Here is a 14,929-nt window from a genome sequence, read left to right as displayed (position 1 = left end):
AAAAATTACACATACCGGGATATTTTTTAACACTGAACATAATCCATACTTAGGGGTAGATTTACGAAATTCAGATAATAATTTGCACATCGTTAAGGAAGCGGCAAATACAATGCTTCAACAATATCAGTTGTCACGATTTTGAATTTGCAATGTCTTACCGAGCCTTACCCGGTTTCGCCTTAGTTCCTATGCTCAAAAAAAAACACAGATCAATGCATTGCGGGCAAGGAAGTTAAATTTAACTTCCGTGATTGCCGGTATTTGTTATGCAATCAAACCTGTCAAAAATGGTCGAAATGTTGAAAATAGACATGTCATTCAAGAAAATTGTTCCGATTGATGAAATTGGTCTGTCGAGATAAGTGACTGAAAAAATGTTACGCACATTTCTTAAGCTCTGATTCGGATTGGGATGGTATAAATGCATTATGTGTATTTGTTCTTCTGTTGAATACATTTTTTACATTTATTTGATTATAATGGCCATTCAAAAAACTTGACATTTTTTTTTAATTGTCAAGGAGCTACTTTAACGTTGGTTACTTGATTATGGTTACATACATGCATTGACCTGTGTTTTTTTAAACTGAACATAGAGAATAAGTACGAACTATGTTCAAAGTTAAAAAAAATGTCCAGGTATATCTAATGAGTAGTGAGTAATGACTATATAAAAAACAATTTTTAATAAAACTTGTTGCTTCTTTCCCACACAATTATATCTAATGATAATTGTACCGTACGATCAACAATTATTTGGATCAAAGAAGGCTTTGATATTTTGGCCGTTTGTCGACAGATGTGTGGAATGCATGGAAGTATTTTTGGTTGGATATACCTGTTTAAATTTGGAAAATTTTGCTGAAACTCGGCCAAACAGGAAACAGCGCTGTATGTTCATTCTTCGTTATTGAAAACACCATTACGAAAGTAAGATGAATCTTTTATGTTTTGAAGTAAAAACCATTTTCGGGTTAAAATTTGATTCATAGTGACAATTGTTTGACTTTAATGTTAACTTTAAATGTTATACTTTAATCTCTATTACAATAACAAATATTATTCGTAGTGTAGCTTTAACATATCAAAACATAAACTCTTACATAGATACATACCTACTTTTATATCTTATATGGTTTGACATTTATTTTGAGCTTGTATCGGCACTGTAACATGGTGACGTCTACGAATATTCATTGACAATATTTCAAAATATAGTTAAAAATGAATAGATATCTTTTTTGTCAGACTGTATCCTGTATAAGTAGAATACAATGTTTACTAAAATGTAAGTTGAATAGGTAGGTATTATCGTCTATTCCATTTGCAGTACAGAATAGCATAGGGACTATTTTGCCGTCGTTGACTGGTCAAAATGAGAGAACAGTTTACACCAAGGCAATGTTCGATTTTTGATTACTATTGTCAAATTTTGATAGTTGATCGATTTTTTTGGTTATTAGTGTCAAACTTATCGAGTTTTTGTATCAAACGCATCATTAAACTACAATTTTGTTATTAGAATACCACTACCGTAAGTTCCTATATGACTTTTTTTTTGTTAATTTTGTTTGGAATGTATGTTTTCAAATTTGCCGCGTTCGCCAGTGTGAAACGTTCTCCATTCGAAGCGACATTTACTGCATTCTTAAATAGAATGGACTGTAGATCTAATTGACTCGTTGTACAAAAATGATACCTAATTTAAAGATTTAAAATTTGAGACTCTAAGGGCCGGTTGCACCAACGTGAGTTAAATTTAACCACAGTTTAAAATATACGAAAACATAGGTAACCAAAGTAACGAAGCATTTTAACCTACAGTTAACTTTAACTGGCGTTGGTGCACCGGTCCTTAGGGCCAGTTTACAGAAGCTAAATTAAGTTAATCGTAATCAAATGCGAGATTAACTGAACACGTGATCAGATTGAACCAATCGAAGTTTCAGATTCATGGGTTAATCGCGCATTAAAATTTAATTCGAATTAAACATTTAATTCTCTTTCTATAAACTATAAACCCTTTGTCTTTTAATTATGAGTCGGTTTTCTAAATATAGCGGAACTTGCGAATAGCTAAACTCGTAATTGGCCTATTTTCTTTTCTTTTCTACTTTTCCACGCAAAGAAGTCCGTAGGTAAGTATGTATAGCGGGTGTAGAATGGATTGTGGTACATAGGCACTTTACGTGTAAAAGTAAAAATTCTCGGATATTGGCTCCCCTAATTATTTTAGAACAAACCCTTAAATACAAAAGTTGTAGAGTTTTAAAAATGGTTCCCAATTCTTATATGTTTTGTTTTTTAACATCTTCCGGAAGTACGCAATAATGGAAAAAAGAATTAAAGAATTTGTCAAAATAGCAATAGCTGGGAAGTGTAACCGAGGTGACAACCAAAGATGACAATGTATGATATTTGACATAATTGGTCGCTCCGGATGGAATACAGGAAATACTGCTTGCATGTCTCTAAAAGACAATCCGGAGTAATACCATTTTACGAAGTTAACTTTTTCTTCTGTGTTAAGAGAGTTCATTCTTTGAGGAATCGGCAAACTCGTTACGTTTGTCAAAAAATGAACTTTATTGTTGTCGGAAGTCATGGCTATTACTATTTTATGGGTAGATTTTTGATATTTAATTTTTCTTGTCTAAAAGAACCAGAAGGTGTTAGAAAATAATTAGAAAAGGATTTAGGTACAATTTTTTTTACTCTACAACTTTTGTGTTTAAGGTTTTGTTGGGAAATAATTAGGGGAGCCAATATCAGAGAATTTTCACTATTGCACGTAAAGTGCCTATGTACCAAAATCCATTCTACACCCTGTATTATAAACGTTACATTTATTAATTTTTTTTGAAACATCTAAAGAATTCAGTTTAAAGAATAGCAATAATTGTTTCTTAAGAAATCTCTATACGAATATGTTAACTTTGTTTGTGGTAGAAAATAAATAGGAACAAAAAAACGAATTTGCAAATGTGGATATCTGCATGATGAGGTTACACGTTCACGAAATGTAAATGGAATTCTTATTATATCTATAACTTCAACTAGTGCCTGCAAATTCGAGAGGAGATGCTGTATTTGACCACTTTGCGACAACCGGTCTATTAACATAAGCATAATTAAATGAAGTATCTTTAATATATTCAAGATGGGATTCTAGTACAATTTACCTATGCAGCAAATTTAAGAATTTAATTATTTTTCCAAATTTAGACATTAAATGGTTTTAAATCATTTGTATATATTATATAATATTAACGCAGATATAAAAAAAATATATATGCAAACAAAAGATGCTCGTTCAAGAGATTCACTCGTCTATAATATCACATAAGTACCTACTCGTATATGGTAGTTTAATAATGACGATTTCAGTTGGACAGGAATAGCGAGGGACTTACAGAAGTGAAACCGATTCGATTTACCATGAACTATCGTGAGAACTTCGACAGGTCTTTGACTTTTAACACTGTCTCAGCCGGAATCAGAATAATGTAATATATTGGAAGAAGAGAAAATAGAGGTAACCTAGACGCATTACTTAGATCTTACAATTTTAACATGTAATACGTATTTAACATATTTCTATACACTAATACAAATTTATCTAAGTAATTTTACCAGAAAATCTATCAAAACAAGGAATTATCGCCTCAGGTGATTAATTACCGTTCAAACAGCTACAGTAATTTATTTTGCGACTCGATGAAATCGTTAAATAATCTTATTCACAATTTAAAGCGTGAATTTCATTCTTGACTTTTATTTGTCAATATACCTACCTATTATATTTTACAAATCCTATCTGTCACTGTTATTGATAAATATGTACCTACTTGTGAACCAGTAACTCATTTCTTTCATTGTTTTTAATTAAAGCTCTGATTTGACCATATATTTGCAAACATTTCAAAAGAGTAAAAATCGGGGTCGTGAAAAACCGTATTCAAACAGGTGTGTTATATCTGAGCGAGGACCTGTAGTGGGGAAGTAGCCGAGAAGTGTAAGCTGGTACGGCATGGCACCAAGTCAACCCAGGTTGCGAAGGACATTGCGGCCTCACTCGTACACACACAAAGCCCATCTAATATTAAATTATACCAGCTTGATGGTTCATTGTTGTTACTGCAAGAGAAATATTATTATTTGCACTAAATTAGCATTTTGATTCAAATCGCACTTTTCGAAATAATAGCTATGGTACTGGCAGCTAATATGTATAAATCTTCGCAATGTCCACAAATCGTGTAACTTAATTTATTTGTGCACTGCATTTATTGACATTTATTTTATAAATTACTTATAACATAACACACACTTAAAATAATTTGTAATATCATCTTCAATAGGCATATGTAGGTACATTAAAAATTCTCGGTGTTTCTACATGCGAAATTCTTAATTGTACTTTTTAAGTTTACTACCAAATCTTGGAAATAACATGAGAACATTATTTGTTATTAGGTATACATACTCTTTTAGATTCAAACAAAATATTATTGTCTCTTAAAATAGATCGTGTGAAAAACGAATTTTGTGAAATGAATACTCATTGCCGTAGTATAAATTGCATCCAGACTCGACTTAATTAATTTTGTTTACTTTTTATTAACACGCTGTGCCAATATCCTAAATATATTATATTATTATCATCATATTTAAAACAAAGAAAACATTTCAATAATGCGCGACAAGATTACATACATTTTTTAAACACATCTTCAAAATAAAAGTAAATCCATGTTTCTTTCAAATTTAGTTAACAGTGATTTATCTAAATTGTATTGTCTTTTCAAGAAATGCCAGAAATTGCAATACTAATAAAATACTTTTTTAAAATAGTATACATATTATGCAATAAAATTTATAGACGGTACTTTAGACACGAGTGTTTAATAAACGAGTGTCTAGAGAAGTTTATAAACGAGTTGCATACTATACTTTTTTTACGACCAAATGAACAATGCAAATAAAACACGTAACTTCTTTATTACTTTAAACACAAAATTCGAACCTGATCAACGTCAATTGACAAGTGACAACAAATTTCATTTTCAGTGTCACATGATTAAGAAAACCAGAGCGTAATTGAAAATCCCGTTGCTAACTTCACCTCGTGACTAAAACGCACAAAATCATAGCTTGTCAAGGTGTATTTAAAAGATCACTTAGAATGGAAACATATGCGATAAATTGCGTTTTAAACATAGGAGTAGAAAAAATATATTCACGATTAAGACAGCGAGTTTTGTACTGTTTTACGCAAAGTTTAAATAATTTTCTTTGATCTTTATATGTATTAGACAAATGAAAATTATCAATTAACATTCTGAATCAAATACATAATGGTATTCCAAATTTACTAAAATATTTTTTTTCTAATTTTGTTCTTAGCTTTGTAGCTCTAAAAGGTGAAACAAATCTTTTTATTAACACTTTACTTCTGTTACTTTATCTGGGATATCTTGTATATAAAAGATTTTTTTTTTGATAAGATCATTCTTAGTCTGTATATATACACTGCATAGGTAATACGTGTCCAAATTACTATTATTCTTCACTTAATATGTCTTTATTTTTAATCACTTATTGATATTCACTGGCAGTCATAGTGTTTGGCTTAATTAAATTTACCTCAGGGTACGAGAAAACAATTAGATTTAAGAAATAAGGGAAATGACCAATATATTTCTCATAAACATTCATAAAACAGCATTGACTTCTAATTAACTAATTTGCATATACTGGAACGTTAAATGTTAAAGTTAAACCTATTAGAGATAAGATGGCAGAATCAATGGACTCCCTGAATAATAAATTCTACCCTAAGTTCTTTTCAACGGTATAGGGTTTATATAGTCGAATGTGAAAATCTAGGGTGCTAACCTAAAATTACTAAATTCAGAGCAACTTTTCCGCTAAAGACAAGCTTGTCAAAAAAGCTTTAGACCAGTGCAATAATAAATACGGGGTACCATTTGAAAAAAATGTGTTTTTGATATTTTTAGTTTGTTATGTTTAAAAAATCGCAATAGGCATATCCGACTGATCAGGTTGTTGAGTAAATACTCAGCAGATGCGGCAAACATTCAGGAATCAAACAGTGTCAATTATTTAAATTTATGTGCAACGATTTGGAAGGTACGAATTTTCGAACGGACCTTGCAATTAGAAATTCTGGTAAAAAAGCGCCACAGATATGACAGACAAGTAAAAACGACCTCTATACTGGGTGCCCAAAATTCGCGGAACAACTCAATGGGGCAATGTCAACTCATGTTAGAAAATAATGAGAAAAATAATAAAAAAATGTCTATACCTTTTAAATTTGAAGATATGATGGGGGCTCAAAAGGTGCAGCTTTGAGCTCATTTATTTTAAATATTAAAAAAGATTTTGACTATTTATCTTTTAGTAGCCAGTAGCATAATAATTCTGAACGATTATGATCAGTTTTGCAATTATTTTCTTCATTACTTGCAGCATTTCCAAATAGCAATTTTATGTCCATTTTACTTCAAATAACGTAAGTACGGCAACATGACCTTGATTTTTCTCTCCCATTTCCATGGATAAAAATGAAATATTTGCAGACTATTGGGATACATACATAGAATGTTTTTAAATATTGCCACATTTAGCGTAACAAATAGGTCCATATCTTCTATAAAAAAGAAGATTGATTTTTTTAAACATTTTTACCTGATATTTTAATGAGTACTTAACAACGTACTGCTAAGTATATTTGATTCATAATTTAGCATAGAATCCAAAAATGAAATCAAACTGGGTAGGTTACATTTGAAAAAACAAAACTTTAGTGTTTTTATAATATTGGGACAACCTGTATATACCGGGTGTAGAATTGGTTTACGAGACATAGGATTTTACATGTAAAAATAAAGAGTTTCAATTATTGGCTCCCCTAATAATTTTATGCCAAAATAGTTAAAATGAAAGTTAGAGAGAATTAAAAATACTGTCTAATTCCACTCTTTGTTTTTTTCTAACATCTTGTGGTACTGAAAGAAAAGCAAGAACAGAGTTAACACAAAAATACTAAAAAGTAGCACTAGCCATGAAATTTGACTTTTAAAATACTATGTATTTGTCAGATGGTTTCTCTATTATTTAATTGTCTTTTAATTTGCCCTTCAAATGAAGTCGTACAGGACTACAGGATGAATGAAAAGGTATCTTCCATTAAATGCTCAAACTTCTCTAAAATTTTTCCAATTGTTTCTGTGGCAGGAATTGATCGGTCTGGAAAACCTGAAGCAAATGTTGCTTGGAAGTTGCTTAAAAAATATCCTCCATAATAACATTTAAAGAAATAAATACAATTTCATGCTTAGTAATACTTTTTACTGTTTTGTGTCAACTTTTTTCTTGCCTTTCTTTCAGTACCACAAGATGTTAGAAAAAAAGTAAGACTAAAATTAGACAGCAATTTTAATTCTCTCCAACTTTCATTTTAACTATTTTGCCGTAAAATTATTAGGGGAGCCAATAATTGAAACTCTTTACTTTTACATGTAAAATCCTATGTCTCGTAAACCAATTCTACACCCGGTATACCGCAATATGCAGTAGAAGCGTAGCTATCATCTAGAAAAAAAAAGTTGATATATTTAACAACAAACAAGTTATGGGGCTTTTTCGCAACTGTACCTATGTACGTACCGTATTGAAAATTGTAGTTTTTTTTTGTTAAAGATTGTTGTTAAATTTCTTAAAAAAAATACATACTGCCTACATGCAGATGTAGAAGTTATGTAGTTACGTCAATTAGAATTATAAAAACAGTACTTCAGAATGTGTTTCAGTTATTTTTCCTGGAATTTTCTATAATTCGTCAATTTCCGTAATTCATAAGATACTTATTTCAGAAAATTCGAGTGATAGTCTAAGGGCCGGTTTCACCAATGCCAGTTAAAGTTAACTGTAGGTTAAAATGCTTCGTTACTTTAGTTACCTATTGTTATAACAATGTTTTCGTATATTGTAACCTACAGTTAACTTTAACTGGCATTAGTGAAACCAGCCCTTAATCAATTAATTTTGTTAATACCTAAGTAGCTTACAGAATTTATACCCCATATTTCAAAAAAATTATGGTCTAGAGCGGCTGTAACAAACAAAAATTTTGAAAACGTATCGCGCAGCTTTACATTATTGCATATACTATTGCGGGCAAAAAAAGTGGGACATCAATGTCATTGTCTTGACTTTTAATGTGAAATAATCCTTACCTGATTCTAACCCTACTTTGAATTGACTGACGTTGTCATTAAGTATTGTAGGTTGTAGGGAATGATTGTAAGTAAGCAGGTAGTGAATATTTATTTAATGCAAAGTTCCAATCAAAATCTACCTTTATCAAAAGAAGAGAGCATTTGGAAAAGGAAAATAGAAGTATAAAATAAATTTTTAAACTGTCAGCTGGAATAGTGTCAAAAAAAATGACAATAAAGCTTGAACTACATCGAATTTTTCAAAACTGACAGAAATTTGATGTCCCACTTTTTTTGCCCGCAATAGTACATAACTACAAACTAAGATTTACATAACTTAACACTGAATTTGCGATTTACACTGTTATTGAAGCGTACCCACGGAACAATAAAATACGAGTAATAGCAACGGTGACTCATTTTTATAGGAACCGTTCTCGAACCAAAATTATTTCTGATCTTGCTGAAACTGTGGAAACCTATATATGTACTTCAATTCGTTATTTCATAGTGGATAACCTATGTTAAGCCATAAGTTTTAAAATTGTTTTTCGCTGCCTCTCTTGACCATATTTTTTTTTATACATATGGTATATACATATTTCGATTTATACTTTTTCAATAAAAATAATTACACTCATAATGTATTTATTTAAAACAATTAAAGCATTTTGATATCGTTCTGTTCTATAAGGTGTTTCTCTTTAAGGAGGCTACTAAAAATTGAAAAAAGTAATAATCTGTTGACCAATAGTCTGGTTAACAGGGTGGATTACTTCAATTCGTAATTGGTTAAATTTTTGACAGGTTATTCAGGTTGTAATGCAAAAGGGCGGGGCCTTTTCTATAGATGAGTGTTTGTTGTTCCCTTTGTAATTTCAGATTGATCACTTTCAATTCGATTCAGTAGGACTTTGCTGTAATGATTTCTAGATTTCTACAGATTTCAAGAAATCGTAATATTGCAAACTATCAAACCGTAAACCTTCCTGGGGTGGGCGTCAAGTTTTGACATGGGTCGAGGAGATGTATTCTTGTCGAGCTATTGTACCAACCTCTTTCTGTTATCGTACTAAATTTTTCTTCACAGGTGTAAATTCATTTTAGAAAAAAAATATTCTTCTATTTTACAAGATCAGCGAGATGGTACTCCAATATAAAGCAGCATCTGACAATCCGTTAGACCATTTTAAACTTACTTGTACAGTTTTTTTTTTATCCACCCCATGCAGATGACTTCATAGATACAGTGTTATTTGAAAAGACATTTTTTTCTATTATATCTGCAGTTCTCCTAGGATTAGTGTCCACATCTTTAAGGTTCACATTTCCAAATTTAAACTTTGAAAAGCAGTTTTGCACAGTTCATTCTTTAGGAAGATCACTTCAAAAGTTTTTGCATATTATGAGCCCCTTTTATTGCACGATGCCTCGGTTTAACACCTTGAAGTGCTGAAATTTTAAAATCATGACCACATAATTGGTAAGGGTTATCAGTCATTACTTACGCGGAATAGAGATAAACTCTTTATTTGCTACTTGAAAAGTCTCCAAAATAAAACCCAGCTCTAGGTCAATTAATAACGTGCGATCAATTAAAAAAAAATCGAGATACCTGGATTGTGCTATTCTGATGCTTTGATTGGTTCAAAACACCATTTTCGCCTACTCTAATTTTTTTTTATTTGATCGCTCGGTATTTAGTATGTATATTAAAAGTTGTAAAATGAATGTGTTTTTCTTACTAGTCGTAACTTTGTCCAACGAGGCTTGCCGAGTTAGACAATACGACGTATGAAAAAAACACTCATTTTACTACGTATATTATACGCTATTTTTTTGCAATTTTGAATTAAAATAGCACAAATCGAAATACATTTCTTAACAAATTTTATTATATGCTGTCATGTTTTTTGGCATCTACTAACCAATTTTTTCTAATTTGCTGTTTTAACAAAGCTGTTAACGCATCCGTTGTGAATGCATTAATAACACATCCGAAATCTAGGACCTTTTTTCAGTTGGTAACACACACTGCCGGCAGCAAATTGACCTGGTATTCTCTGCTATTTGCAGAGTTTATGTATAATTCATCTTTAATTGCAATTTTACTTGCGAAAAATGACAATTATGTTTAGTCTAGATTCAAAATTAGAATGATTTTATTTGTAAAAAAACATGTATTTAATATGCAAATTAGAAAAAATAGCATTAAAAAATTCGTTTTATAAAACTTAGAACACTCGTCATTTACAGGCACTCCTGCCTGCGGCAGTCGTTCTGCAAACCTGACTCGTGTCTAATATAAGTTTTATAAAACTCATGTTTTAATATACTATTTCCACATACGATGTCGAAAAGATTTTCGATACTGTTTTTTTTTGTGTAGGGTGAAAAAAAGAAGGCTGTTTCGAAATTCAAAATGGCAACTATCCTGACACAATTTTAATTTAAAATTGCAAAAAGTATTGTATACAACACCATTAAGTATTCGTAATATGTACTTAGATTAAACTAAATACTGAAATTTAGTTTACTGAATGTTGGCTGGTTTAAATAATATATGCCGTTCACGATTATTTTAAACACGCAGGAGGCCGCTATATTTTTTTGTTAGATTGGCGTCAGGTCCTGTCATATGACGTTTCGTTTTTAAATATTCGCATTGTTGTCAATTCCGTCATTAATTTAGTTAATAAGAATTTACCCAGAACTGCCCTACAAATATGTATGTTTCATTTCAATTACAATTTTACGATTATTGTTCCTAATGCGTTCAATTATTTAAAAAATGTAACAACTTGGGAGCAGTGTTCGGTTGAATTATAACCTAAAATAGATTTATTAAGACAAATCACAATACTGCCAACTAAAATGTCAGATTTTCATAGATAGTCCGAATTTGAAATAATCGTGAATGGTTTATAAATAAAAATTTTAGTATTCGCTGAATAGGATTAAGCAGCAAATTTTACTTCATTTCATAAATATAATTTAATTTGTTGTAATCGTTTTAAATTGAGAATTATTTTAATACATTTTTACAAATAACGCCAAAATTAATTTATTGAATAACAAATTTCGTCCGTTATTATCATTATTTTTGTATGTTTTCAAAGTGTTCCTAAACGTTTCTTGTTGTCAGTAACAATTGTTTCTATTTACTTTTTAAATGAATAACCTGTTTAAGTGCAATAAAATAAATTTTGTTGCTTTAAGTATGTAAATCAAAGTTTGCAGTTAGTTTTATATACATATTTGAAGCAAACTACATTTTACTTGCTTTGTCAGATGATGTAGGCACTTATTGCAAAAAAATTTGCGCTGTTAATAATTCTACCATAGATAAATGGAATGATGTTTTAAGCATGTATATAGATTGTTATTTTAACTTCTATGCATATAAATGCAGGGTCATTTCTTGTTAGGTATTACATACATTTAAAAAAATACATATTCTTTTATTTACATTTTTTTAAGTTGGCATGTTATCACTATGTAATTTTTTTAAATTATGTATATTCACAATGTTGTACGTTTATAAAAAAAATGTATTAACGAGAATATTATTAAATTCAAGGTCCCTTTAAACCTTCAATCAGCAACATTATATTATTAATAAAAAACTGAATAGATACAGGGTGTTAGAACATACTATATTTTATGTATAATCTGTTACCAGAACCACATCTACATCTACATTTTACTGACGTCAAAGGGCTTGACGATATGTAATAATTTAATCAAGAATTGGTTGATGTAGATATGTATAAGAAATTTTCATTATATGTTAAACGGATACCTTTCTGTAAGGAACATAAAATAAAAAGAAAATTTAAAAAAATTAACTTTGAAAAGATTAGATGTTACAGATCTTTCATAAATATGTACCTAACTTGTGTTTTTTTCTTTAAGCGCATAAATAGGGTGGCTTTTTAAAATTTGCAATTAATTTTTCAATATCGAATCAATATAAGGTTGAAGACAAAAGAAAAGAACTTCTTTACCCTTACTTACCCGCAACGTGTCTAACATTTTGTTTCTTGCAACCTTGGAATTATACAATTCAGAGAAGAGTACGCGGTCTTACCTGGTACAGGGCAAGCGCTGCGGAATTGCAACCAACCACTACCACCACGGACCACGATGTTCTCAGTCCGCGAGCGGTCGTTGTTGGTTCGGTTAGATGTGGGAACGAAAGTTCTGTAAAAACAGATACGCCGTATGATTACTCGAAAATTTCTTAAGAATTAGTGCACACTGCATCACACATTGACATTTGTGTTTATCAATAATGTGCCAGGGTGGATAAGACCATTTTTAAAAATCAGTTTTATCATCTGTTATGTTTTGTGTTTTTGTTTTGTTTGAATATTAATTGTGTGTGTGTGTTTTACTGTTAACATGAAGTGGTTTGGGGGAAACCCAAGTTATTTAAACTACCTATCAATTCTGGTATTTTGCTGTTGGACTATCTTGCTTGTTATAGCAGACTCTAGATTAACACTAGGTTCAGGTAGGTTGATTTCTTGCGGAAGTGTATTATATTCGTCTACCAATTCTGCCTTTCTACATTTTCCCTAATCTCCGCAATAAACGTACTTTTCAGGTTAATAACCTCGAATGAATAATTTTTGCCGGGGTATATCAATAAGTGAATAGCCAAATTTTTACATTAATCTGTAACGAAACAAATGAATGAATGAAACTAGTAAATGTATAATCTTTGAATGTTCCAAAATCAAGTTAGGGTTATTTGGAACACGTTAACCTATCGTAAAAGTCTGAAAGTTTCCTTTGCCACGTTTTCAACAACTGTTATATGTTAATGCATTAACAGTTATTTCGCCGATGTAATGATAATTTAAAATATATGGAGTGTTTGCGTATGTATACTTACGTGTATTTTAAAGTTATTTCATTTTTTACGAAAAAAATAAAACATTTAGATTATTTGTATTATTTTTCTTCACGTTACACGTATTGTTGAATTACATTTATTTTTCTTGCGTAAATAAGCTGCAACATTATCAACATACATACTTATGAATAATAATTCATGATTTATTTTTTTTTTACACATACATACATGTATATGTATTATTACTTGAAATGGTCAAGTTAAAATTTCCTGTATGTTTGAATCATTTATACAAATTCACCAACACCAGCTTATTTGATTTTCCAAAGAGTGTTACATGAACAAAATCATTATTTCTGCCATCTTCCACTAATAAAAATTTATTCTCCCTGTGCCACTTTTTATTCCTGTCATCAACAATACGAAAATTCAGTTAAAATTATTGTCATTGGTACACTTCACGTAGGTTAAGTAAGTTCCTTTAACTAACTCATAACAAACTAACTACTTCTTTACTATCCTGTAAATTTTACAAATTCATTACATCTTATTTCCCAAAATGTAATTTTTTTACTCATGTACTTAATAATCACTTAAGTACCTAATATTGAGTTAACTTCTGAAGATTTTCAAACCATCTCAGTTTAGACAAGGTACGAGTATATTACAACACCACCGATCACTTCTCAATTAAATTATATTATAAACACAGTTTTTGAAAGATATATGTAATGCATTCGTTTAATGTGATTTAAGATAATAAGTTCAAGATCATTTTCTTTAAATTTGTTTAAAAATAAGTAAACATTTGTTAGAGTCATTACTTGCAAACAATGTGGATTTACCCCTACTATTAAAAATTAAATTTACCTAAAATTTATATAAAAACGGATTAATGTTTTAAGAAAAAATGGAATGAGAAAGATATTAAATTAAAATATATCTTATTGTTGTTGCAATCGATCTAGTTATTTTGTTTAAATATGGTGTCTGAGTAATTTCGTACAGTACCAAAGAAAAAGTAGAAAGTGGCATTATACTGCCCTTATTGTAAGGAATGTAGATTTGCTAATCGATGTTAATGATACTAGAAGTAGGGCTAGGAATTTCATTAAAATAATTATGTATTAGCAACCTTCCATTTGTAATCAGCTATATTTAATGTCTTCTAAACAAACTTCATTTTTAAGAACAACAGATAATTATCTAAACAATAAGTTTATTGTTAAATGTCTGTAATATTAACAACAGCATTATATGTATTCTATTAGCAAAGCACCCACACTCCGTATTACCTTTTTAATCAAATGCCTGATATATATCGGTTAATTTATTATCAAAAATTGTTTCTAAAACTACTACTAAATATGTAAACCTATCACAAAATTAAATAATTTAGTGTGGTGAAAGATTTTTCGTTCAGCGAATTAAACTTTATACTTCGAAGAAGCACTTTCAAAGGAAATATGTAATTACTAAATTGACAACTCATGATGTTTTTTCAAGTAAATTTTCATTTCCTACATAAGTAATCAGTTTTAATATGCAAGTTACCAGGAATATTTCACATGGAAATAATGGAATCACTTTTTGAATAGACAATATGATATACATGTTTCGAGGCAATTAATTAGTCTATTTCTCTTTTCAGAATTTTAAGTTTATGAGATGTATGAAATAACTAATTAATTGGTGTCGACCACAAATAGAATTACAGATTTTTTTTAATAAAAATAAATTAAGAAATCTGAAGGTAGCAAAATTTTGTAGAGTTTTAATTACCCATTTCTTAAATGCGAGGGACAGTTTGTAGTACACT

The 14,929-nt window shown here is 30.1% G+C and overlaps 1 protein-coding gene across 1 annotated transcript in view; it reads left to right on the top strand.

The window, feature by feature from the left end:
• Positions 1 to 12,393: 12,393 nt before the first annotated feature.
• Positions 12,394 to 14,929, top strand: part of mgl (megalin) — a 76,768-nt gene continuing 74,232 nt past the window's right edge. The window contains exon 1 of the mRNA XM_069062084.1: positions 12,394 to 12,765. Coding sequence (XP_068918185.1) covers positions 12,654 to 12,765 — 112 coding nt within the window. The 5' untranslated portion in view covers positions 12,394 to 12,653. The remainder of the gene's footprint in view (positions 12,766 to 14,929) is intronic.

Source organism: Tenebrio molitor, chromosome 1 (genome assembly GCF_963966145.1).
Source record: "Tenebrio molitor chromosome 1, icTenMoli1.1, whole genome shotgun sequence".
Classification (NCBI taxonomy): Eukaryota; Metazoa; Arthropoda; class Insecta; order Coleoptera; family Tenebrionidae; genus Tenebrio; species Tenebrio molitor.
The sequence above is the reverse complement of the archived record's forward strand: the minus strand, read 5'-3'. Positions and strand labels throughout refer to the sequence as shown.